At 37.6% G+C, this 27,452-nt stretch overlaps 1 protein-coding gene across 4 annotated transcripts in view; it reads left to right on the top strand.

Annotated features, from left to right (window-relative positions):
- The window catches only part of DEUP1 (deuterosome assembly protein 1), an 81,978-nt gene that overhangs the window by 46,077 nt on the left and 8,449 nt on the right, over positions 1–27,452 (top strand). For 2 of the 4 annotated variants that reach the window (XM_004763575.3, XM_045087197.1), the window contains exons 9-14: positions 346–451; positions 5,071–5,268; positions 7,246–7,332; positions 15,633–15,656; positions 18,790–18,986; positions 25,534–25,648. In XM_004763575.3, coding sequence (XP_004763632.1) covers positions 346–451; positions 5,071–5,268; positions 7,246–7,332; positions 15,633–15,656; positions 18,790–18,986; positions 25,534–25,648 — 727 coding nt within the window. The remainder of the gene's footprint in view (positions 1–345; positions 452–5,070; positions 5,269–7,245; positions 7,333–15,632; positions 15,657–18,789; positions 18,987–25,533; positions 25,649–27,452) is intronic. The other 2 variants (XM_045087198.1, XM_045087199.1) reach the window with 2 other exon arrangements.

Here is a 27,452-nt window from a genome sequence, read left to right as displayed (position 1 = left end):
CCTTTTTTTAAAGGGGCTCCCAAGCTATTTTATTATAGGAAATAGTCTCCTTATATAAAAATCTTATCTACAAATGCAAACTCAGTATTCTGTCAATTTTCAAGGCATAATTGAAATTCCATATTAATTGCTACCTTTTTTTTTTTCACTCAAACCATTTGCACTCAGTTAAATATATAAATACTTATGGGATCTGAATGTATTAGAATTTGCAATCTGGAACTAGAAATTTTTCCAATAAACTAATAATCTATCTCTACAACCTACAACAGTCTAAATTGACAATATAACCATGACAGTTTACCAAGTTAAGTTTAATTTTTATTCGCATTGTTCAATTTGTAGACTTGAATCATCTTATTCACCTTCTACTAAAGAATCAGAAAGGAAGAGGAAAGAGCTGTTTTCAGTGAACCTAGATCAACCAAATCATGAAAAAGAATTGAACAAGGTATGGGAAAAAATGGGTTTCATTCTTCCAGGCTGAGCTGAAGTCCTTGAACACAAAATGGGTGGGGTGGGCGGGAACCTTCCTTCTCATTCCTTTCTTTTTCCTTCTATATTTTCCCCTAAGACAATAAGCTACCAGGCTGCTAATTCCAACATTCTTCTGCATGATGCTACAAAAAACACAAACCTTAAGTCCTCACTGTGCCACTGGGAGACTGACACTGGGCTCCATGACAAGTAGCTTATTGCAAGAAGTATGAGAGCCCAGACTCAGGCCTCCAACCATCGAGTAGGTACATAAGCTCGGGGAAGTTGCCTGGGCAAGTTGCCCATTTCTAGGATGAAGATGGAATGTGTAGTACCTGCCTGCTACAACTGTGATGCGGCTTAAAGGGGCTACTAATAATTCTGCTACTTAAATAGCAGTCCCCATGCACCAGGAGGGGCTCTGAGGGCCTAGCAAATCTCAGCTCATTGATTCCTCACAACAGTTTATAAAGTAGTATAACATCATCTTTTTGTACATTTGAGGACACTAAGGCACAGAGAAGTTGGGTAATTTGCCCCAATATTACACAGCCATTGGCAGCAGAGGTCAGATTCAGATCCAGGCAATCTGACTCCAGAGCCCATACCCTCCCCTTAAGTTAAAATCCATTTTATAAATGCATGTAAAGTGCTTGGAACAAGGCCTGCCTAGCTCAGAGGAGGTGCTGAGTGAGTGGAGGCTGCCACTGTTATTGGTTACACCCACGTTTGTCACTGAGCACCTAAGCCATGCCAAGTAATCTGCCAATAACAAGCAATACAGGGATGATTAAGGCCTGAGCTCTGTCGTCAAAGACCTTGTGGTTCTCAGCTCTCTACAAAAAGTATATTCTCTTCGCCCTCTAACAGAATCCAGTAGAGGCTTCCTTTCCATGAGCTTATCATGGCTACTACCCATGTCTTTAGTCTTTAGGTTTGAACCACACCTAAATAGTCAATGTTATATGATCTAAACAATTGTTAAAAGTAGGGAAAACCTGGGCATGGATTCAAATCATCATCTAGCCCAGGACAGCACCTGACATAGAAAAGTGAAAATAAATATTTGGAAAACAAGTGAATTAATATCAACGTGAAGGTCTCCCATAATTGTGTAGGCTCATAAATTCAGTTGCCATTTGTATAAATTCAAAATACATTTATTGAGCATTGAGTAGGACTATGGCTATTCTGCTTGTTTCTGTAGGAACTACAGTGATGCAAAAGACAAATTCTCTCTCCCACAGAGTTGACCATCACGTAGCTATTAAGTGTAGAAGAGGTGTTATAAACTAAAGATCATTTTCCTTTTATTTTTCACATAATCCTATGAAACTGATTTCACTGCTATTTAAACATATAACTTTAAAAAACTACATCTTTGCTGGTATCCCCAGCGAAGGCATTATGATACAAAGGTTGATTAAAGCCACCTAAAGTAGAGTTACACTATTCTTAACCCATAGACTCAGTAACACTTTGAATAATAGGAATCTACTGACATTGCACAGTTTCAGTATGGAAGGAGAGAAGGCAAGGCACAAATTATCTTCATAGGCTCTTGGAGACCTCTAGATAATGCACTGCCATGCAAGAAAGGTAACAAATGAATTGTGTATAAATAGCTAGAGCTCCCAGGAAGTGTTTGTGGAGAGCATTTTCATTCTCTTGTAATAAAAGCAACAAGAGCCACGTATTATGAATCCTGCAAGTGCTTGCTTTCTTTCTCTTTTTTCAGTGTAGAACTATTTTTGTCATGTACTTCGTGATAAAATTGACATTTTTAATAAAGCCAAAAGTCATTTAGAGCTCGGTAAATTAATCTCATTTAAAGGGAAGCTTTGCAGCAGAGCATGTTGTTTTAATATCTGAATGCTCTGAAAATAATAAAAACAGTTTACTCCTTTTTACTAATAGTATATTCATTTTTTTTTTTTTTGTATTCTGAAAGTTCCATTTTGAGAAAACATGTTAACCACACAACAGGGATGCCATTAGCAAAATCCAAACTGGGACAAACCACACAAAGAACCCCGTGGTTTCATCAAATAAATTGTAAAGAAAAAAAAAATTGGAGAGAGAAGATTGGAAATGAAAGGAGATGTTTCACACTGTCCTCAGGGTGAGGATATCTGTACTCTTCTCTCCTGCTCTTAGGAGCTGGGTAACTTAGGCCCAGTCCATTCCCTTCCTTGGGAGTCTTTTTTTCCCTCTCCATCTGTTCAGTGATGGGGTTGGGCTTGGACTGAGAGACTCCTAAGGTCATATCCAAATCTGAAATTCTTTTTCTTTTTTTCTTTTAAGGGGTAGAGGGAGAGGGAGGGAGAGAATTTAAGCAGGCTTCACACCCAGTGCGGAGCCCAACATGAGGCTCAATCTCATGACCCTGAGATCATGACCTGAGCAAAATCAAGAGTCAGATGCTTAACTGAGTGAACCTCCAATGCACACCCCCAACTCTGAAATTCTAAGATTGTTAATAATAAACATAGAATCCCACATGAGGGGTTGGTGGTATAGAGCTGAGGACAGATCAGGTTTTCCTTCTGGACTTGCATCCTTTCCACATTAGGTCATCCATGCTAGCTTTTCCACTGTGTGAACAACCTTTCAGGGTTCGGCTCCCAGGGGTTACATAGCACCGTGGTAATGTAACCTCCCAGAGGTTACATAGCATGGGGGGTAAGGTCTTGGAATCAGACGTCCTGTCAGCAGGAATATGACTTAGAAAGGTTACGTACTTAACTTCTCATTCCACAAACTAGAGAACTGTTGCAGGAATTAAATGAAATGATGTATATAGACTAGAACACACACAAACACAAAACAAGGGGCTTTATAAAGATATGAGCCAGTCCTCATATTTAGATCACAATTCGAATAAGCAAAAAACATTCATTACAGTCCTGACACATTTTTAAATTTGAATACTTCCTGGATATTTGATGATATTGAGGAATTGCTAATATTTTTAAGATATTGATATTCTGGCTATGTTTAAAGAGAGAGAGAGAGAGAGAGAGAGAGTGCCCTTATTCTTTTACAGATAGATCCTAAAACCTTTAAAGATGAAATGAAAAAAAAAATCAATTTTAGAATTAAGTGCCCTGGAGAAATTCATATAAATCTTTGTGGATGGGCTCCATTAAGCTCTCCAGCCTTATTTCTCACAACACATCGAGTCGTCACCACCCCAGGCTCCTTTTGCTTCACTGGGCATGGGTTTCTCCACAAACCCCGACCCCTGCCTGTCTTCCCTGCACTCTTTGCCTGGGGCACTTCTCCATCCCTGCCTTCCATCTGGCTTCCATTCGTCCTTCAGTATTTGTCTGATGTCCCCTCCTCCAGGAAGCCCATCCTGATATCCCCAGCCTGGGTTAAGCATCCCTCTACTGCATACTGCTGATGTGGATTGCTACTGTGTGTTGTAACTATTGATTTTTTCCCACAAGGGACTATGATTTTCATGATATTGGCGACTATGTACTTTATCTCCAAATCTCAAGAATGAGAGACAGTGAATGATTTCTAGAAAGGTGGTAAGAGGCTGGACCAAGACAGTAGTAGTAGAAATGGAGAGCGGAGGAGCAGTTTAGAGGTGAAGTGTGAGGGACAGAACTTGCTGCCTGTCTGCATGTGGTAGGACAAGGGTGGGGAGGAGCCCCAGGTGGTCCGGAGGTTGCTGACAGGGAAGGCCTAACTATGGTTGAGAACGAGACTCCACCTGCTTAAGGGGAGGAGGTGATGCATTTTCATAGACACATTAAGTTTGAAATTTATTATAATGTGATTCTGAAAAACATAGTGTTTAGACATACAAGGTACACATAATTTAGTCAAAAAAGGCACTGAATTTAAAGCTCAGAGTCCTAGGTTCTAGTCCCAGCTCTGTTGGTTAATAGCTTTGGGACCTTGAACAAGTCACTTAATCATTCTAAGCCAAATTTTTCTCCCTAAAAACATGGTTGATCCATCTGCCTCTGCATAGTGGGTCTAAGTCTCTTCTACCAAGCATTCCTCAGTGGTCATTTGATGGGTATAAAGTTAAGTTCTAGAACAGTATCTATAGTTGACAGCAAGGAATTATGCACTTAAATTTTTAAGAGGGTCTAAAGCAAAAAGGAACACAGGGAAACTTCCGAGGTAATGGGTATGATTATTGTATTGATTGTGATGATAGTAACATGAGTGTACGTCCAAACTCACCAAATTGTATACAATAATTATGTGCAGGTTTTGTATTCTAATTAGACCTCAGTTATGCTTGGAGGTAAGTGCTTGATAATATTTTCTTTATTTTCTTTGACTTCCTGTCAAAGTAGTTATCAAAGTAGCATTGGTAGTAAGTGATGACTTGCATACAATAGAAACTAGAAGTGAACAACAGAATTTTGAACTTGAAAGGAAAAAAAGTAAATGAGTCATTTATTGTAAGTATCTCTTTAATTCAGCATTGATCGGAAAAGGAGGGTAAAGTGGGGCTTGCCAAAGGTTTAAGACAGGACGGAAAGGCTGAGCATGGCTAACAAAAGCCTTAAGTTGCTTGATAAAGAAAAACACATGTTAATATTTGCCACAATGTCTCTACTGCAGATAAGAAGGCAACTCTATCAGGAGGAGGAGGACCATGGCTCTGAGCAGGAAAGAATGAGGAACGAAATCTCTGACCTAACCGAGGAGCTTCGTCAGAAGGAGATCACTATAGCAACTATCATGAAGAAAGCTGCCCTTCTGGAAAGACAGTTAAAAATGGAGTTAGAAATCAAAGAAAAAATGTTAGCAAAACAACAGGTACGCAAGCGGGCAGGACAGCCCTCAGCTGGGTCACTGTCTTGCCCAGTGGAGACCCTGGTTTTCCTCGAGGAAGAACAAAACACTGTGTTTTTCGGTATTGTGTCTGAGACTAGCATCATGGAAATGCTTGGTGGAGCCCCCTGAAACCTTTGCAAAATATCGCAAAGTGTCATCAAAACAGATCCAGGGCTAAAGTGACGACAGAAGATAATTGCACTGAATCTCATCCTAACATTTCCTTATGACACATATTTTGATCACCTCCCACAGAACGCTCCAGTCAAAGATTTCTTCCTGAATCTGTGTCCTGTAGTTCCATTAATATTTTTGTCTTAAAAAAAAAAAAAAAAAAAAAAGTCGGGCGCCTGGATGGCTCAGTTGGTTAAGCGACTGCCTTTGGCTCAGGTCATGATCCCAGGGTCCTGGGATGGAGTCCCACATCGGGCTCCCTGCTCCTTGGAGAGTCTGCTTCTCCCTCTGATTTTCTCCCCTCTCATGTTCTCTTTCACTGTCTCTCTCTCTCAAATAAATAAATAAAATCTTTTAAAAAAAAAAGTCTCTATTCCAGGTTTTTGTGGATACTTCTCACCCCCATCTTATGTATTTATTTTGGGGTTTTGTTTTTTTTGTTAAGATTTTCTTTATTAGAGCATGAAAGCAGGGTAAGGGGCAGAAGGAGAAGCAGGCTCCCCGCTGAGCAGAAAGCCCAATGTGGGGCTTGATCCCAGGACTCCAGGATCATGACCTTAGCTGAAGGCAGACACTTAACTGACTGAGCTACCCAGGTACCCCATATCTTGGGATTTTAAAAAAGGATGTTGAAACATGAAAATTAGTCCATATTTACTGAACATTGACTCAATGCACAGCACGGTTCATGGTAAAAAAAAAAAAATCAGCAATTATACCATTCTACTGTTAAAATACTGCAAATAACTTCAAAGTCTACCCTCCCTCCCTTCCTTCTGTTTCTTTCGAAATGCCCTCAATCTCATACTCATGATCAAATTGGTGACTTGTTAGTTAAAGCTAGGGTTTATCTGTTGTTGTTGTTTTTTAACCCCAAATCGAGAGGGTTTGAAAGTACCATTCAGTAACTTTCTAGGCATTTGAGGGTCACTTCACCAATAAGATGGCTATTTAAATCCTGTGTATTATAAAAATGAGAGTTGGCTCTTATCCAATGATAAATCTTAAACTGTGATTAATTTGTACAGTACACAGAAACATAGCGTAGAGGGGATAATAGCATTAGTTGTACCTGTACAGGAAAAGATATTGAAAACTGTTAGCAGTGATCTGGTAGCTGGATTATGGGTGATTCTCATTTTATTCTTTATACTTTTCTATGTTCTTAGTTTTTTTTTTTTTAGGGAGAACATATTTTGTGATCTACGAAAGTAAATTATTTAAAGGGGAGAGTTTTATATAGAAATGAAACCTATTGAATAAAAGAGCAGATACTATGTCTAAGTGCTGTCAAGTAGAAGAAATCAGGGAAGAAGAAATAAATTAGACAAAATGAAGTAGTCACCCCCCCCAAAAAAAAGGGTAGTTTGGCAGAAATATTAGAAAGAACAAAATTAAACATAAAAATCATGTTTGCATATTGTAAAACTTAATTACGTAGTGAAGAATTCCATGTTTTTTAAGTTGTGATTTTTCTGGTGCTAATTTTCATACAGTAGAAAATAGAAGTGAGAAATGGAATTTTGGAATTGGAAAGAAAAAAGTAAATGAGTCATTATTGTCGGTATATGTTTTTAATTTAGCACTGATCAGGCAAGGAGGGTTAAGTGAAGGCTGCCAAAATGAAAACGGAATGCAAATACTGATTTGGGATGATCATGCCTAATCAGTGTTTGTCTTCACTACACTCAGAAAACATTTAGGTTAATAAAATTAATTCTAATACTATTGTGGAGCTTCTATTATATATTTTGCACTCACTTTTACCTATCAATCTGTTTTCAGGTCTCAGATATGAGATATAAAGCTGTCCGAACGGAAAACACACACCTGAAAGGAATGATGGGAGATTTAGATCCTGGACGGTACATGGTAAAAACTCTGAAATCATTCAGTGAATCAAACCGAGAGATTACACAGTCGGTCAGGATTTACCCAGACATTATTTACTGAGCACCTCCTATGTGTCAGGCACACAGGGGTTGGGCCGCAAATTATCTGGCACTTGGATTGAACTTACTTTTATCCTCGGGCTAGAACATTCGAATTTCAAGTTTTCTCCTGTGTTCTTTTCTTGGATTGGGCTAAATTCTGATCCTTTCCTCCAACATGCTCCTCGCTTGCTTTTGCTCCTGCCATTATCTCTAAAATCCTCCATCCAACATGGCCTGACTCATGTGTCAGGCTTAGCCTTGATGAAGCCGCCCCTGAAAACCCAGTCAGAGTGAACTGGTCCATCCACACTTGATCTGTATTTTCGTCTCACTCGTTTGGTAGCCTGTCTGTTCCCAACTGAATGGTAAGCAGGGACCATGTTTTATTCATGTTTGTCACCCCAGCACCTCGCAATGTCAGGGGTATAGTAAGTGCTCATTGAATGTTGATTCAGTAAAAGGAAGGATGAACAAATGAATGACCGAGGACTGACCTTGTGGTTTGAAGCAGTTGCTCTATCAATTAACAAAGGGCTGCCTAAACAGGCTCTGTGCCTTTCATTTTTGTTCAGTATATCTGTTGACGGTTTGTTCTTAGATGTAAATAGGAGAACTTGCACTTAGTGAACTAAGGAAATACCACCGTTACTTGTTTAGCATGTATTTTCTCTGAGAGAAAATCCTGAAATAATTTTCCTGTCATTGAGAGAATGGAAAGGATCAAAGATGAGCGTGGCAGGCTGGTTCGGTTTCCTTGGCTATGACGGGAGGAAGGTGGAGCAGGACTTCTCCCTGATACTGTACTCCTGGGAGAGTAGGTACTCCTTCCCATGATGGTAAGCTTTTAGCATCAGAGAGTTAGAAGCATTCTGCAAGCATTCTGCCTTCTTTGGCCCTGGTGACAGATTCTGTGATTGGAGGACAGATGAATAAAAAGGAAAGTATATATGTTTCCCTATCTGTTCCATAAAATCCGCATGACATTTTGGAATCTTATTTCTAAACGCTTGACACACAAAAATTTAAATCAGGTCCTGCCCCCATGAGTATCTTTTTTCCCCCCTCTCACAAAATGTTTTTTGTGTTATTTTTCTTTTTATTTCAAACTAAATGCTTTTCAGTGTGAATTCTGCGTCATCACAACCCACACTGAGCCTGCTTCGTACTGACTTGTATAGGCATTTGGCTTTCTTCGTTGATTTTTTTTTTTTCCCAAGAAAGAAAGCACATAAAGATATGTAAAGAAGAAGCTGGTTATCCTGCTGCTATCCCCAGTCCCAGGTCCGACTGCAGCAAGAAACAGTGCTAGCAAACCAGTGTGTAGCATTCTATAACTTTCTCTTGCTCCTGCACACATATAGAAGGGATGAGCTGAGTGTCCCTCTCCAGAAATAAGTGTGTAATAAGTACATTATTCTAAACTGCTTTTAACTGTATGTTACGGACATCTCTATAAGACAGGAAGAAAGCATCATTTTCCCCTCATTTCTTAATTAATATATACTCATGTAGTATACATATAATTTTTAATAAATTGAACTACAACTTACACGCTAGTGATTTTCATGCAGTCTCTTTGTTCTCGCTTCTCCCCTTCTCCTTTGCTCTGTTTCTTCACCCGCCTCATACGCCCATCCATCAGGTAACACAGGTGAACCATTTGGTATGTATCATTTTGTACTTTTTTCTGTCTATGAATTCGTGTGTGTGTGTGTGTGTACATATAGGTATGTAATCATATACCTACTTGGGGGTTTTAACTTTTTTTAAAAGTTGGATTACATTTTGCACACTTTTCTGTCTTGTTTTTGTTCACTCAGCAATATGCTTTGCAAATTCTTATGCATCAACTGGTTTAGATCTATTTCATTTTGCATAATGGCTTAGTAATATCCCATGATGTGAATATATCAAAATTTATTCAACCATTTTTCAGAATCAATCCATTTAAAATTAATTCAACTCTTATTGGATTTTTGCACAAATAAACAATACTATGTAAAACATCCTCATACATATATCTTGGAAGAGCTTCCTAAGACTGGAATTACTGGGGGCGCCTGGATGAGTCAGTTACACATTCAACGTGATTTCAGCTCACGTCCTGATCTCAGGGTCCTGAGATAGAGCCCTGGGCTCTGCACTGGGCACGGAGCCTACTTAAGATTCTCTCTTTCCTTTTCCCTTTGTTCTCCCAACCCTCTCTCTCCTTTTCTTACAAAAAAAAAAAGAATGGAATTGTTGCTTTATATGCATTTTTTAGAGGAAAAAGAGAAAGCCGGTAGGCAGGAGGGGCAGAGGGAGAGAGAATCTGAAGCAGACTCCATGCTGAGTGTGGAGCCCGTTGTGAGCCTTGATCCCACGACCCTGAGATCATGCCTGAGCCAAAACCAAGAATTGGCTGCTGAACAGACTGCACCACCCAGGTGCCCTGTATGTTTTAATTTTAAAACATTTTTTGTCAAATCCTATTTCTCCCATCTCTGTGTGCATGCACCTTTTTCTTTCCTCCTCAGCAGTGAGAGGTGTTACTGCTCTTTTAAATTTTTGTCAGTCTGATGGATGTAAAGTGATTTCTCAGTAGTACTTTAATTTCTCTTACCCTGGATATAGGGAGTATATTTTTGTATATTAATTGGCATTGTACTATGAATTATATTTTTTGCTCATTTTTCTGTTGGAATGTCTTTTTCTTGTCAGTTTATAATAGCGTTTTCCTAAATTTATTGTATATAACTTATTTATATCTTTTTACCATATGAAAAGTTTTAAACTTTTATTTGTCGGGGCATCAGGGTGGCTCAGTTGTTTAAGCATCTGCCTTCAGCCTTCAGCTGCCTTCAACCCATGATCTCAGGGTCCTGGGATCGAGCCTCACATCAGGCTACCTGCTCAGTGGGGTACCTGTCTCTCCCTTTGCCTCTGCCTGCCATTCGCCCTGCTTGTGCTCTCTCTCTCCTCTCTCTCTGTCAAATAAATAAATAAAACCTTTTAAAAAAAAAAACTTTTATCCATCAGACACATGTATCTTTTTGTTTATACCTTCTGCATATCCATCCTGGAATAACAAGGTTTTTCCAACTTCTAGACAGTATACACTATTTTTTAGAGTATTTTCAATGACTTTTACATTTTTCATCTAAGTCTTTAATTCATATGGATTATAATTTTGCATATGATATAAAACAAGAACCCAATTTAAATTTTTATAGGAAAGTTAAGTTCAATTTATCCAGTTTCTCTAGATAATTTCCTGTTGGGTTTTATTTGGAATAAAAATAAATATACATATAACTTTGAAAGAATTAACACTTTTGGGACACCTGGGTGGCTCATTCAGTTAAGTGGTTGCCTTTGGCTCAGTTCATGATCCCAGGGTCCTGCATCAGGCTCCTTACTCAGTGGGAAGCCTGCTTCTCCCTTTGCCTACTGCTTCCCCTGCTTGTGCTCACTGTCTGTCTGTCTGTTTGTCTCTCTCTCTGACAAATAAATAAAATCTTAAAAAAAAGAATTGACATTTATATGATAGTAAGTTTTCTCATTCAAGAATATGACATGGGTTTCCATATCTTCATATCTCAGTTTATGCTCTTCAATAAGAGCTTACAATTTTCTTTGTATAGGTTCTGTGCCTTCCTTTTAAAATTTATGCTCAGGTGTTATATAATTCTTGCCACTCTTCTAAGTGGAATATTTTTCTTTTTTCCTTTAAGAACTTATTGCTAATGTAGCAAAAAAGTCAAATTGTCTTTTAATTCTAGTGGGAAGTTTTCTAGGGTTTTTTTGAGATATACAATCATTTTAACAAAAATAGTAATTTCAACTCTTTTTCTTTACTGTTCATATCAGTTATTTTTTTGTCATACTGCATTTGCTAAAACCAAGAGAATATGAAATAATGATAGTGATTGCTGACAAACTAATTTCTGATTTCACATGAAATTGTTTTAGAATGCTACTGTTTAGAATAATATTTGTTCTTGGGAGGCACCTGGGTGGCTCGGTGGGTTAAAGCCTCTGCCTTCTGCTCAGGTCATGATCTCAGGGTCCTGGGATCGAGCCCTGCATCGGACTCTCTGCTCAGCAGGGAGCCTACCCCCCGCCACCTGCCTCTCTGCCTACTTGTGATCTCTGTCTGTCAAATAAAATAATAATAAAAAAAAGAATAATATTTGTTCTTAGGTTATGGTCTTAACTCTTTTTATTCCTAGTTTTACTCAGAGTTTTTAAAATTTGCTCCTGGCTTTTACCAAACACCTTTTCAGCATTTATGACATCATCTGGATTTTGTCTGTTGGTTTGTTGTTGTATATAATAGACTGATTTCCTGATATGACCATCTTTGAATTTTTAGAATAAACCTTGGTCATTGTGTTCATTTGCTAGGGCTACCATAACAAAGTACCACAAATCAGATAACTTAGAACAATAGAAACTTCTTGTCATACAGTCCTGGAAATAGAAGCCCCAAATCAAGGTGTCAACAGGGCCACACTCCTTCTAAAACCTGTAGAGGATGGTTCTTCCTCACTTCTCGATAGCTTCTAGTGATTTTCCAGTGAGCTTTGGCAATCCTTGGCTTATAGATACACCATTCTGTCCTCTGTCCTCACAAGGCATCTTCCTTGTATTTCCCTTCACACAGCCTTTGTCTATTTCTCCATATCATCTTCCCTCCATGCGTGTCCATCTCTGTGTCCAAATTTTCCCTTTTTGTAGACTTCCTGTCATATTACATTAGGGCCCACCCTAGTGACCTCACTTTCACTTAATTGCTATGTAAAGATCCTTTTCCCAAATAAGGCCACATCCTGAGGTACTAGGAATTAGGACTTCAACATGCTTTTTTTTTTTTTTTTTTTTTTGTGGAGGGACAAAATTCAACCCTTCAACCTCAAACAATCCTATTCTAACAATTTTGACATATTCCTGGATTCTATATGACAATATTCTCAATACTTTCAAAATAATTTCTAAAAAAAAATATTTTCTCTGTCCCATAGGTTGCCTTTTCACTCTCTTGATTGTTTCCTTATTGTGCAAGAAGTTTTTTAGTTTGAAGTAGTCCCACTTGTCTCTTTGCTTTTGTTGCCTGTGTTTTTGGTTGTCATATACAACAAATCATTGCCAGAACCAACATCAGGTATCTGTTGCCCCTCTGCTTTCTTCTAGTTTTAACTTCAAGTCTGATATTTATATCTTCATTCCATTTCAAGTTAATTTTTTTTGTGAGTGATAGAATATAGAGGTCAGTATCATTCTTTTGCTTGTGAATATCTAGTCTTCCCAACATTTATTGAAGAGACTATACTTTCCCCACTGTGTGTTCTTAGTGCTTTTACTAAAGATTACTTGACCATACAATGTGGGTTTATTTCTGGTCCCTCTATTCTGTTCTCTATCTATCATATGCCTCAATCACCACAGAATGTCGTTCATTCACTCATTCTTTCTTTCTTTCTGTAAATATTTATTAAATGCCTAGTCTGTATCTGGTGGTATGGGAGTATTGTGAATAAGTCAGAAAAGATCCTTGAATTCATGAAACTTAATATTAGTAGGAAACCATATATTACCAGATATAGACAGTTACCTGGATAATTGAACCAGAGTGATGGGAAAGCTCAGAATTCAGGGACCCTGACAGGGATTACCTAACCCTGTTTTGGGAGCACTAAAGGGCATCTGGGGAGCAGTCAGTCAGATGGATTGGTGGGAAAGAGTCCTGGTGAGAGAACAGAATGTGCAAAGGGCAGAGATGAGGAAGAGTCAGGGAACCTGGGAGAACTGTGTGATAACAAGGAGCTGCTACTCATTCGTTGGGTGCTTGTCACATACATGCCTTATAATTTGCGGGATGCTTTACCCATATCAGTGCCTGTAGCCTTATAACAAGTATATGCTGAAAGTATGACGATCTCATTTCATAGAAAAAGGAGTGAAATCTTTAAGTTTTTCTTTAAGTTTTTCTGATTTCACATGAAATTGTTTTAGAGTGCTACTGTTTAGAATAATATTTGTTCTTGGGAGGCACCTGGGTGGCTCGGTGGGTTAAAGCCTCTGCCTTCTTCTCAGGTCATGATCTCAGGGTCCTGGGATCGAGCACTTACCACATAGGTGGTAAGTTGGTTTGAATAACTCCAAATGCATGATACTAATTGTTATTATATTCTGTGATTTTCTCTCTTTCTTCCATTTTGTTCACTGGCTCTTCACCCTACTGTTCCTACCCCTTCTCATTCCACAGGTGTTGCTGTCGGCTCTTGCTCCTCTGGTGATATGCTTTCTCTTACAGTATAGATCCAGCAACCACTCCAAGTTACTTCCTCTGCATTACCCAATGACTTCCAAGCTCTCCATTCCTCATACCGGATGTGCTTTTCTAACATAACCTTCCCTTTCAAGAACATGTGCTCAGTTCCCAGTAGGAAGTCAGAACTCTTCATATTCTGTGGCTTCCTTAATCTGGCTCTCCCACTTTGTTCTCATTTAGTGACCTACACAAATCCTCTGCTAGAGCTAGGCCTGTCTTAGCCTCATCTGCTTATGTGATGGTCCTTTCTCATGCTCTTTCTTGCTTCCAGACCTTTACACATGCTTTCCTTCTAGCGAAGAATTCCCTTTTCCTACTTCACATAGCCATGCCCTATTAATGTGTCAGGTGACTCAACAAAATTTGACATGTTATACAAAATCTTCTTTGATTTTCCTTTGCTCTGTTAAGTGTCCATCTTTGAAAGTATCATAACATCTTTTACTTAACATCTATCATAGCACAATGGTAAAATTGCCTATTTCTTGTCAGCTACCATCTCCTTACCAGTAGGCTCATTGAGGGCAGTTATGGTCCTAGTTCATTCACTGTTGTACCCAAGCACCTAGTTCAGTGCCTGAATGCAGGAGGCAACGAGAAAATATTTCGTTAGATGAGTGAATGAACAAAGCAATGAATGAATGAGTGAGAGAATGAATGAATGAATCCATTATATGCCCTCCACCTGAATGCTTTCCTTTACTTTACCAAAGCAAAGACGTAGTTCTACTTTACTAAATCCTGTCAGTCCCTTCGGACCTAGATTAAATTGTATCTCCTCCATGAAATCATCTTAATTACTCTAGACTCCAATTACTTCTTCTTTCTTGGACTTTATTTAGCAGTTATAACAATTTAACATCAAGTTTTGAATTGTCTTTTATATTTTAATTGTGTGGTGTATGTGTGCCTTGTCCCATCAGTCATAGACTCCTTGAGGGAAGAAGTGGACTATATTTTATACTTCCTCATATAGGGTTTGGTATAGGGTAGGGCTCGATGAATACTTGTGAATTTGTGGCTCTCACCAGTCGTGTAAGAGGCAACGAATAAGTTTGCATGGAAATTTTTGCTCACATCATTAAAGAGATTGCCAGAGCCCTGTTTTATCCCACCTCCTACATGATCTTAGTCCAATAGTTCTTGCCATTCATTGATTCAGAATACATTTGAGTTCATACACGGTGCAACATAATTTAATATGTAATTATACTTTATATGAGTCGCTTTTTAAATGCATGTTAATTTCATCTACTCAGTTTTATTGTATTTTCCATGAAGACAAGGTCACTTTTCATACTTGGTCACCTCTGTAGCACTTAGCACATATATATACTGCACATATGTATACAAGGTACATATTTGTTTAAAGATTGTTTAAATGACTATCATAAAATGGAATGCCACTGATGAATTGCCCTCAGTGTGATGCCTTATTAAAATAGTACTTAATCACATACACTTTATGTAGGATTGTAATTTACACAGAAAGATGACTTTATAATTGCTCTCTCTTTTTTTGGATATGAAGATTTGAAATTGACTTTGATAATTGAAATAGTCAAGCCACTCCCCAAAGAGAAAGATCTGGAGTGTCTATTGAATTTAAAAAAATAAAATAAAATAAACATAATTCTTTGTTCTTTAAGAGTTTACAATCTATTATGTCACTTACCCAGCAATCATTAGTTGAAAGATTTCACATTACAGAAAACTCCTGTTATGTGTTAAAATCCCATAATGAGATAGTTAATTCTTTCTGAAATAACTGGAATGGATAAATAAGCATGGAACTAAAGAATGGGCACTGAAATTTTACCTCAGGCAATAAGAAACAAAATATTTACATCCTTATTTTTAGGTTTTCTAAAATATGTGGTATTTGGATAGTATTCAAACAGTAATTGTTTGTTTTTCCTTTCTAGACAAGTGAAATTACTGATATTAAGGTAGGTCCCTCCAAAATCACTAGAACTTTGCAATTATCTGCTTGACTAACTGTGAAGCACCCTGCTTATTCACACTTAGGGAAAGAAAGTTTAAAAAAGGCCTTCCCCCTGCAGTAGGGGTAAGAGTCAGTCCTGTTCTCAGTTATTACTTGCTGCATGCGTGGGGCTATGGCAGCTCTTTTTCTCATCTGCAGAGTCCACTGACGGGACTAACTACCTGGTATGTCAGTTCTCCTCAGGTCTCATGAGATACTTAAAATAGCGCAGAAGTAGCTCTGGAAAAGATGTTTTCCTTGCATTTGTGCAAGAACAGTTACATAGAAAAAAGTGTGAGGGGTTGACCTTTATTCTCCTGCTGGGTAGCTAATGAAAAATCAAGTTTATCATTCTAGATTTTTGTGATTCCATATTTCTGTAGACCCAGAAGTATATTTAGTAAATTTTCCTTCATTTAAGACAGGTATCATAAAATCAGATTTTATCAGAACTTGGAATTTATGGTAATTTTTAACTGATTTGTCCTTCACTATCCATAAAGTTTGCTAAATAAAATTAGCCTAAAAAATTAGTATCCTCATAAGTATCTAATCCATCCATTTACATATTAAAAATTAATATACTAACCAAAAAACATGATTAAAGCTGGTCCTTCTGTAGAAATATTTTGTTAGCCTAGTATTGTTGAATATACATGAACTTAAAAAGAAAAAGTGTACATATAAAATATTATTATTCAGACACTTCAGTAACTCAACTGGCCTCGTGCTAGCATGTCAAAGCGCGTACACACTAAGAGGTTTTGCCATTTCAAGAATGCAATAGGTTATGGGGCGCCTGGGTGGCTCAGTGGGTTAAGCCGCTGCCTTCGGCTCAGGTCATGACCTCAGGGTCCTGGGATCGAGTCCCATATCTGCTTCTCTGCTCGGCGGGGAGCCTGCTTCCTCCTCTCTCTCTCTCTGCCTGCCTCTCTGCCTACTTGTGATCTCTCTCTGTCAAAGAAATAAATAAAATCTTTAAAAGAAAAAAAAAAGAATGCAATAGGTTAAAACTACAAACCTCTAAAATATGGGGGTAAAAATTTAGAATAACAGGTCTATAAAATAAAACATCAGGATCACAGAGGTAGAATTTAATCAGTGTCTGTTTTCACATGATAACCATCTAGTGGAGGATTATTTCCTGAAATTACTAGAAAATAATTTAAAAGAAACATGAAATGAGGGATCCCCAAAATGTTGTTGTCAAGGAAAATAGAATATGCTTTTAAATATATATCATGTAAATACATCACCTGTGTGATTTTTTCAGGTCATGCTCACAATACTTATTTAATTATGGTATATTTAGAAAATTACCAAGTCCTTTAAAAAATTATTACTATCATTCTTAATTACTTTAAACCAACACTAGGCCAAAAGGAATCACAGATGAAATCTACGTTTGTAGAAAAAACTTAAAGTTATAACTGAGAAGCAGACCATCAAGAATTATATATTTTGATGAATAGATTTTTTTAAGAATGAAATTTTGAATGTTTTCCATGACCTTTCTTGACTATATCTGCTCAAATGAATATTTTCCTTATGAAGGGCAAATTTTATAAGACCACATCCTTTGTATGTATTGCAAATCTGCTCTCATTTTAGAATAAAAAATCCCTTCTCTTATAAAGCATAGTACAAATTACTGTTTTATCTGCATTGGTGTATCTCAAATGAGCAAATGTGAAGAGGTATACTTAAGGGCATGGGCCTCCCAAGCAGAGAAATACGTCAAAGATCCTCCTTTCCAAAGGACATCTTGGTCAATAGCTGTATAAGCACACAACCCTATTATTTTAGGGGAATTTGCTCTTCCAGAGAATTTTCTTTCATTCTAACAATTCATGAGTTTCTGTAACACATTAGGCAGTAAACAGAAAATATAGTAAGCAGGCTTGTCCTTTGAAGAAAAAATACAACAAATGGCTAAATATTTTTCATACCTAATATGTATACATTTCTACCCTTCCTTGTCAATCCTGATACTAATACGGTAGTATATGAATAATTTAAAACACATGGTTCCATCCAAGAAATTGTAATGATTTTATGGAGTACCTAGCCCGTGACATGTTTGCCATGTCAAAGCCTCACATTTAGAAACTTCAAAATAAAGTTCTAAGCCATTTTCATCTATGGTCTTATGGGCTTTTAACCATAGAAGTTCGGAGCTTCAAAAATGATACTTTATCTATATTACACTTTTTGTGCTTAAATATTGCCCTCTGACAACATTAGAAGTATTGTTGAATCAGCAACTACACGACTCACAGATACCTAAATCACAGGACTAGAAAAGATTATGTAGACTCATTTAAAGCATTTTTACGAGTTTTCTTGGGAGAATATATCCTGTTTTTTAAAACTTGCGAAAAGAAAAGTTTAGACTCTCCCTAAGGAACTTCTTACGGCATTTAATTCAAAAAACACTGGAAATCTTTGTTCTTGCTCTACACCTCTCATCTTGTGATTTAAACATGTGTCTCATTCTTTTCTTAAGACCCATTAAAAATTGGGGGGGTGCTTATACCAGATAGTAGAACTCCATCATGAAGCTGTACTCCTCAAAACTAGGGTACTGGGACCATCTCAGCTGTTAGATCTTTGCTTTAAAATGGTCCAGAAGCAGACTCTAGTCTATATGGATTTTGTATATAATTTGTTGCATCACCCAAGAGTGGGGAAGCAATATGTGATTTTTCTCTAATGACATGTGTTCTTGTCATCAGAAAAGTCTTTCAAAATTGAAATGTATATTTATTCTTGTTCCATTATTAACACCAGAAGGCATACCCCATAGACATGAAAACTCTTAAATCCAGCTAATCTGTTCTAGATACAGAGAATGCTAATGCGTACATGGACACTAGAGTATGCATTGCTTTCCTGGGCATGTGTTCAATGGCAGCCGTCACTGAGTACCTGTGTTGTGAGGAGGTGAGGGGGAAGGGCCTTAGGAAGTACAGAGGAGTAGATCCGTATCTTTGGACTCCAATGGAAGACCCCTTCCAACAGATGTGTTTAAACGCACAGAATATATGCATCACTTATAAGAAACAGTTTTTTCAGTGATTTTTTTTTTAATTCTTTAGACTATGGACTTCACTAACAGGGAACATTCAAGGCATACATCTATTAACAAACTGGAACACGAGAATGAAAGGCTCCGAAATGATCTTGCAAAACTTCGTGTCAATGGCAAATCAGCATGGGCTAACCAAAATACCTATGAGGAAATGGGACAGTACACCTATCAAAACCAAGTCAAAATGGAAAAACATGAAGATAGGTATGTTAACTCTCTTATATAAGGACAAAAATGTATGCACATTTAATAGAAATGAATTTTGAAACAATTAAAAATAGAATTTTGTAAACTTGCTCTTCAGTTGTTAAAAATTTTATTTTGCAATGGTACTGCATAGTATAGATCTGTTGTTTTATATGAAATTCTGTGCTGTTGATAGCTTTCAAAATCTAACAGGGAAATGGGTAGTGTTATAGTGAATTTTTGTCTCTTCAGACCCTTCTTAGATACTGATGCAGCAATAAAATATATAAACAGATATCTTATTTTTAATGTCAAAAGAAAAACTAGATTTTCATATGTTACATATATTGTTCAAACAAAGTAGAAATATAGGACTATGTCACTTCTGACTCACTTCAAAATACACACTTTATTCCAACACTCCAACAGTAGCAACAAACCAGTGATTGCTTCCTAGGGTAAGAATTGGACAATGGGTAGGAGGTTTCCCCTGAGTGAAGAGAAGCATATGGGGAATTAATATCTGCTAGCCACAGAATCCCTTTTAAAGTGCCTTAGTTCAGAATTTAAGTAAATATGTCAACTATAAAATCAGACTAATTTATTCAACTTTAATAAAATATTTATGGAATCAAATCTGTCTCTGGAGACTTTTTTGTCTTTCTCCAGACTTGGAAAATTCTCAGCAAAATAAACAAGCTTCTTTTCTCACAGTACAGCTCTGAGTTATTAACATGCTAGTGTACATTGTGAGGGTCAAGAAGGGGTGTAGTATGCAACACTCCCCAAACTCATTTAATATCAGATTTATTAACATTTTGTGGTGCCACAAAATGGTGAATTGATAGGACCCAACTTCAATACAACTTTAGTTCAAGAACTCATAGTACTTAGCAGGAAGACCACACATACTGTTTTCATATAACATAATATTTACAACCTTGGGAAATTTATGGAAACTTTGTTATCCTCAATTTCCAATCAATAAATAGGGATAATAATTATATGTTTCTTTGTGAGAATTGGAGAAGAACACATAGTTCCATGTAAAACAAGTATTTCCATAAATGTTAGCCATTCTTATTGATATTATTATTACTAACAAAATTGTTAGCCTTTAGAATAATATGAATACTTCTTCAACAACTCACAGTGCCTAAATAGTTGGTGTTGATGGTCAAATGGCTGAATCTGACATTTCCTCAGAGATAGCTAGGATGGAGGAGGGGTGAATCCAGGCTCATCCTTGTAACAAAGCATGCCCAGTTCTACAGGTGGATAAATGCATAAATCCACAGGACATACCAAAAACTATGTCTGTTCAACATTCTTGTGGATGTTGTGTATGTCTCTCCTACTGGTATCACCTCATCCCTGAACAAGTTAGAGGATAGGTCCTAATTGGATGCAAGAAATGGCCACCTTTCAAAAGCGCTAAATTAATAGCCTTTCATCAAGTAGTTCAGGAAGGAAATGAGGACAGACTGGCTGCTACCAAAAAAAAAAAAAAAAAAAAAAATTGATGGCAGGATGCTGGCCAGGGCAGAGGTTGGGGATCTGGGGAGGGGGTGCAGATAAATGGAACAGGCCACTGAGACATGGCTGTGGGCCAGTTCTCTGGTAAATGTGCCCATGTGCTGGCCAGTAGAATTGAAAATCTGTCCAAAAGGGGTCTCATTTTGATTGTGGCACAGAAGTATATTTTCTAATATGGAATTAATCCTACTATGCAGATTTCTCCATGGGTCAAATCACAAACCCATGTATACGTTGTTTTTTTTTCCCCCTTGGCAAGAGAAAAGCAAACCCCTGAAGATATGATAAAGGGTCTTCCTGTGGGTCTTAGCCAGAACTGGACTGGATAGAGCACCCATTAGGGCCAGAACACTGTTTCCTGTTCTTGCTTGTTGGGAATAACTCTGAAAGCCTTAGATGACAGTACCAGGAGTTGTTATTTAAAAGACAGTTACTTTGCCTTTTGTTATTTTTAAAGAAGTAATTTTGGGGCGCCTGGGTGGCTCAGTGGGTTAAGCCGCTGCCTTCGGCTCAGGTCATGATCTCAGGGTCCTGGGATCGAGTCCCGCATCGGGCTCTCTGCTCAGCAGGGAGCCTGCTTCCTCCTCTCTCTCTGCCTGCTTGTGATCTCTCTCTGTAAAATAAATAAATAAAATATTTAAAAAAAAAAAAGTAATTTTATTGTTTGGATTGCCCCCTTTCTGCTTTGCTGGACGGCACAGAATGTGTTAAAAGTGCCTAACAAAAATAAGACAGTAGGGGAAACAGAAAGCAACATGAGGTAAAGTGCTCAGCAGGAGATTATCTTAATAAGCAGTTTGGACCTACTATTTCTGCTGCAGACCCTTGTGTCCTGCCAGTCTCATCTGTTGAAAGTTTCATTAAATTAGTTTTAATGCCTTGTCTGATTTCAGTGTTCTCCAGTGACCTGATTTTTAAAAGAAACAGCATTTCAAATGTTCTGAATAAATTATTACCATGTAGAACCCACTATGGGGAAAGCGTTGTTGAGTTGCAAGGACAGCGGGCTCAGCAGTAGAGAGCTGTAAAGTACATGTCTATTAATTTTAGCAAGTGAAAAATGAAATGTTCCTTCTTTCCCTCACAGCACAGCTCAGTGAAGCCAAATAGCAAAAGCTCTATGTACTCATGAGACATAAAAATCATCAGAAAATACTGAGTCATATTTACATAGCAATGGCTAATGCGGTGAGGTCTCATTAAACTATTTCAGAAAGGAGAAATCTTTTAGGTACAAGTATATGAAGAAAGTATTCCACAAAAAAATTTTTTAAAGACTTTATTGATTTATTTGTCAGAGAGAGAGAGCACAAGCAAGGGGAGCGGCAGGCAGAGGGAGCAGAAGACTCCCCACTGAGCAGGGAGCCTGATGCAGGACTCCATCCCAGGACCCTGCAATGATGACCTGAGCCAAAGGGAGATGCTTAACCGATTGAGTCACCCAGACGTCCCCCACAAAATTTTTAAGTCTGATTTTTAGCTGCTTCCTCCTTTTAGCTGAGGAAGATTGGCATAATACATTTTTTAACTTTTTTATTTTATTTAAATTGGATTAATTAACATATAGTGTATTATTAGTTTCAGAAGCAGAGTTCAGGGATTCATCAGTTGCCTACAGCACCCAGTGCTCACATCACATGCCCTCTTCAATGCCCATCACCCAGTTACTCCAGCCCCCCACCCCTCCGGCAACCCTCAGTTCTGTTTCCTATGGTTTGTCTTCCTTACTGATTTCATCTTATTTTATTTTTCCCTCCATTTCCCTGTGATCCTCTGTTTTGTTCCTTAAATTCCACACATGAGTGGGGTGCCTGGGTGGCTCAGTGGGTTAAGCCTCTGCCTTCGGCTCAGGTCATGATCTCAAAGTCCTGGGATCGAGCCCCGCATCAGGCTCTCTGCTCAGTGGGGAGCTTGCTTCCCCCTCCCTCTCTGCCCGCCTCTGTCCCTACTTGTGATCTCTCTCTCTGTCAACTAAATAAATAAAATCTTTTTTAAAAAATTCCACATATGAGCGAAATCATATGGTAATTTTCTTTCTCTGATTGATGTATTTCACATAATACATTTTTAAATAATCTTTTATCCACTCAGAAGTAGCTCAATTTTTTTTCATTCCTATTAGAATAAGAAGTTCTTCATGCTCATCCACTTAAAATGCAAAGCATTTTAGGATATTCCAAAAGATTTGCTTTCTGATAAGAAAGTTATTCAGCACTTTAAAAAATTATGAATAAGATATAATTGAATTTGGTGAGGAGGTATTGAATATTTTTAAAGTTTTTAAAAGTTAGAGTTTTGAAGTTTAAGGGTAATTTACAAGCTAATTTTGAATAGCCGTATCCAGAGTGATTAACATGACCAATTTTAATGACACCTCAATTTTGTAATAAAAGGGGCTTCATCTCTATATACAATACATACTTAAAAGTTAATGTAAAGTTTTAAAGGTTACATCATGCACTGGAGAGAGTTTAGTGATCATAAATATTAATCATTAAAATTGCTTCAAATCTAGTTAAGAAATAAAAAGATTCTAATATTAAGAAAACCAAAGTTGGTGGGTTTGTCATAACCACTCTCACAGAATCCCTTGTCAAGGGAGGAATAGTCATCCAGAAGCCAAAAAAGTAAGTTGAGAAAATTTTGTACCAAGGCGTTACTGAATAAGGAGCAAAACATAGCAGGCTGAACAGTTGTGGGCCAGGAAATAATGAGTAGTTCGTGGAACGGGGAGCATCACGTGGAGTGCTAGAAGGCAAGGTTGGAAGCAGGCAAATTAGCACTTGTGAAGGGAACCTGTTCATGCTAAGAATATTATCCTGTAGCCCAGGGAAAACTAACAGAGGACCAGGAACAGATGTCCAGTCAGACAACTCTGAAAACTGTGCACAGCTGACACCATGGCCTCAGAGGCAGAGCTCTGCTCCCACCAACAACTGGGTCCTGCCCTCCTGGCCTAAGCAGGCAGAGGCCTGGGACAAGGGCCTGTGGAAAAGCAAACTGAAAAGACCAGCTTGTGAGAAGGAAATAAAAGCCTTCAGAAATAACTTTTAAGATAGCTTTTAAACTGATAGACTGAGCATTTTTGCAAGACGGTTTTATGAAGTATTTGAATAGCTGCATTTTAGAAGAACTTTTCAGATATAAAGATGACTTAAAACAAAAGGATTTTACTCCATAATGTAGACTTTCCTTTCAATCTCTATATTTTATGGATCTTACAGTAAAACGCATGTTCACCTATAAGTTTCAGGAATTAACACTGTAAAACTGTATCGATACATCCAAAGCAAAAGGGGTCATTGAGATACTTCTATAGAATATTTAGGACAAATACTTTCCCTGAAATCTTTGTATAATTGAGATTATGAAGAGATATATATTTCTTGAGTCCCTTCTATAATTATCTTATTTTTCCCACTGTGCTTTGACGTGTAGATGTTACCCTCACTCAGTTAAAAGGTTCGACTGCAGACTCTGTGCAGATGTACCCTACAATTGTTATAATTCTATCCGAATTGTGGGCTGTTTCATCTTAGCATGCACATCATAAACCACGTTATTTCAGTTTAATTTGCTGTTCTGTTTCCATGGTAATTATGGTTTGGAAGAATGGATTTTAAAAAGGATATATTTCAAGATCAGTAAAAATGGAAAACATGTTGTGTTTGTTTTTATGTCCTAATTTACAGATGTCTCACTTAACTTTTATTGTTACTTGTATGCACCACTTTGAGAATGTTTACATGATAGGAAACAAGCCTGTATAGACAGATAGTCTTTGGATAAGAACAGAGAACAGAAATGTGAATTTTTTGCAACTGCAGAAAATTAAAATATGAAGGCTTTGAAAATGGTAAATCAATACCTGTGGAGAATTTGAATAATCAGTAAAAATGAATAAATAATCTTAAGTTGAAGGGATTCTTATGTTTTCATGGGCTTTGATGATTTTGATTGAATTTCAACCCCAATTTCATGAATTAATGTTCAGAAAGACATTTATTTGGTCCCAAGTAGCTTGTACTGTTAGGACCTCTTTATGTAAAATTTTATGGGAAATTGGTTCGGTTTTTTGCTTTGTTCTTCCTTTGTTTAGTCAGCATACCAAAATTTAAAATCTCACTGGTTTTTTATTCAGTCTTCTACCTTCTACCTTCTATTTTAGTACAAACAACCAATTCTGTACGGTACCTTTCATCCCAATTGTGAAGTTCATTTCTCCCAACAACCCACTTTTTATCAAAGAAAAAATTGAAGTCACAGAAAGACATAATTTCCTGCTCAAGGTCAAGGTCATAAAACTACTAAGTGTGGAAGAATTTAGGAGATAATACAAATTGAAAAAATGTTTTTTTATGGTTTTATTCAGAGAAATAGAGAAAATGCATGAGCAGGAGGGAGGGCAGAGGGGAAAGCAGACTTCTTGCTGAGCAGAAAGCCCAGCTCAGGACTCGATCCCAGGACCCCCGGATCCTGACCTGAGCTGAAGGCACCTAACTGACTGAGCCACCCAGGCACAGCAAAATGATGCAAATTATTAAGCCCTGTAGAAATTAGAATTATTGTACAAGGACTTAGTTTAGCATTAAAAAAAAAAAAAAAAGCAGCATAATTCTGTTAAGAAAGCCAGCAAGGTTAAGTGAAATAGAGAATACAAAAAGAGGATTATTTAGAATCATCAAGGGCAGCAGTGTGAGCTGTTCTTAGATTCTTCCCAAATTGGGTATCATGTTATTGAATTAAATGGCAAAGAGACCCAAAAGTAAAACACAGAAAGGGATGCAATCCAGGGAATAAGAATAGAAGAATATTTTTAACAATTACCAAGTTTCCGGTTCACTATTAATCATTAGAAATGACTCATCAGGAAGATGATTTTCAAAGAGATACCGAGATAAGAAGCCCAAAGTTTTTGTGCTTCCCCCCGCCCAGCCACCACCTTTAGACATCAGAGAAACTACCTTAGCCGCGAGAATAAGCAGTGTCCTTGGTGTAGCAGTAAACGAGGACCATCCTTCTCTTCTAGACTTAGCCAAGATCGAGAGCCAAACAGAAGTGTGACACCTCCTCTGCCACCTTTGCCATTTCAAACCAAAGAAATGACAAGTCCCCTGGTTAGTGACGACGAAGTGTTCCCACTGGTGAGTGGCTTATTTTTTTCCTTTAGGGAGTGATTACTCTTACACTGATACCTATATACTGATGTACACATTAAAAAAAAAAAAAAAGTTGCTCCGGATTGGACTCCGAGGTGGGTCTGCAAGTCATCTGGCCATGCCTTTCCTTAGAAGGGAAAGAGATCCATAATGCTCCATGAAGTGTTTCTGTCTCTGGCTATTACCCTCGAGCGCAGGCCAGAATTACTGGTGAAAATTTTAAAATTTTAAAAATTCAGATTTTTAAAAATTCAAATGCTTAGGACTCATCCTTTGACACTGCATGAGCCCTCAATGATCTGCCTATTTTAAAGAGCAACAAATGATCTTTTATGTCTGTTTTATTTTTTTTCTTTTTAAATTTTTTTCTTTTTTAGATATTTTATTTATTCATTTGAGAGAGAGAGAAAGAGAGCACAAGCAGGGGGAGAGGTAGAGAAAGAGGGAGAAACAGACTCTGCTGAGGTGGGAACCGATGTGGGACTCGATCCCAGGACCCTGGGATCATGACCTGAGCCAGAGGCCCACACTTAACCGTCTGAGCCACCCAAGAGTCCTTTTATGCCTGTTTAAAAAAAAAAAAAATTCTTTTCATTGACTCTGACATACATACAGAAATACTCACAATCAGAATTGTTCAGCTTGATGAGTTATCACAGAGGGAACATCCGTGTAATTAGCAGGCAAGTAACAAACAGAACATTGGTGACACTCGGGAAGCGCCTCTCGCATTCCCTTCCAGTCACCCCTTCCATTTGCTCCTAAGGTAAACACCACCCTGACTCTCAATGTCACAAATTAGTTGTGGCCATTTGTAAATTTTATGTAAATGGTATCATACTATATGTGTTCTTTATGTCTGGCTTCTTTTACTCAACATTACTTCTGAGGTCCATCATCCACATTGTTTTCTATGGCTGTAGTTGATCTATTTTTGTTTCACTATAGTAGTCCATTGTACATAAATGCTACGTGGGAGAAGACTACAATTTATCCATTTTGCTGTTGGCATGCATTTGAGTTATATCCTGCTTGAGAATATTACAAATAATACCGCTAAACACATTCTCATATGTGTTTTTGGCACACATGTGTACACATTTCCATTGGGCATATTCCCAAGAGTGAAATTGCTAGGTCAGGGGATATTCGTAAGTTCAGTTTTAGGAGGGAATGCAAAACTGTTTTCCTAATTGTTTGAGCCAGTTAATACCCCAATAAGTAGTATATGAGTGTTCCTGTTATATATTCTTTCCAACACTTGGTATTATTAGTCTTTTTAATTTTAGTTTTCCTGGTCAGTGTGTGGTAACTTCCTATTGTGGTTTTAGTTATATATCTGGTGAATAATGAAGCTGAGCTCCTTTTCATATATTTACCGGCCATTTTTATATTCTCCTTTGTAAAATGTCTGTTCAATTTCCTTTCCCAACTTCCTGTTGGACCACCTTTATTCTCATTGATTTGTAGGAGTTCCTTCTATATTCTGGATATAAGCCCTTTGTTGGTTATATAAATTTTAGATATCTTCTCCTACTCTTACTTGTTTCTTCACTTAATAACATCTTTTGGTAACCAGAAGTTTCTAATTTTAATACGCTCAAACTTCTGTGGTTAACATTTTTGGTATCCTATTTAAAACTTGGCTTGTCCCAAAGTTATAAAAATATTTTCTTCTAGAACCTTTGGCTCTTTACCTTTCATATTTACATTTACACCAGAAATCAATTTTTGCATATGGTGCAAGGTAGTATTATCAAACCCTTTTCCCATGAAAATATTCAATTGA

The sequence above is a fragment of the Mustela putorius genome, unplaced genomic scaffold (assembly GCF_011764305.1).
Source record: "Mustela putorius furo isolate JIRA1106 unplaced genomic scaffold, ASM1176430v1.1 tig00001069_pilon_pilon_pilon, whole genome shotgun sequence".
In the NCBI taxonomy this organism is placed as follows: domain Eukaryota; kingdom Metazoa; phylum Chordata; class Mammalia; order Carnivora; family Mustelidae; genus Mustela; species Mustela putorius.
This window is presented reverse-complemented; position numbering and strand designations above follow the sequence as displayed.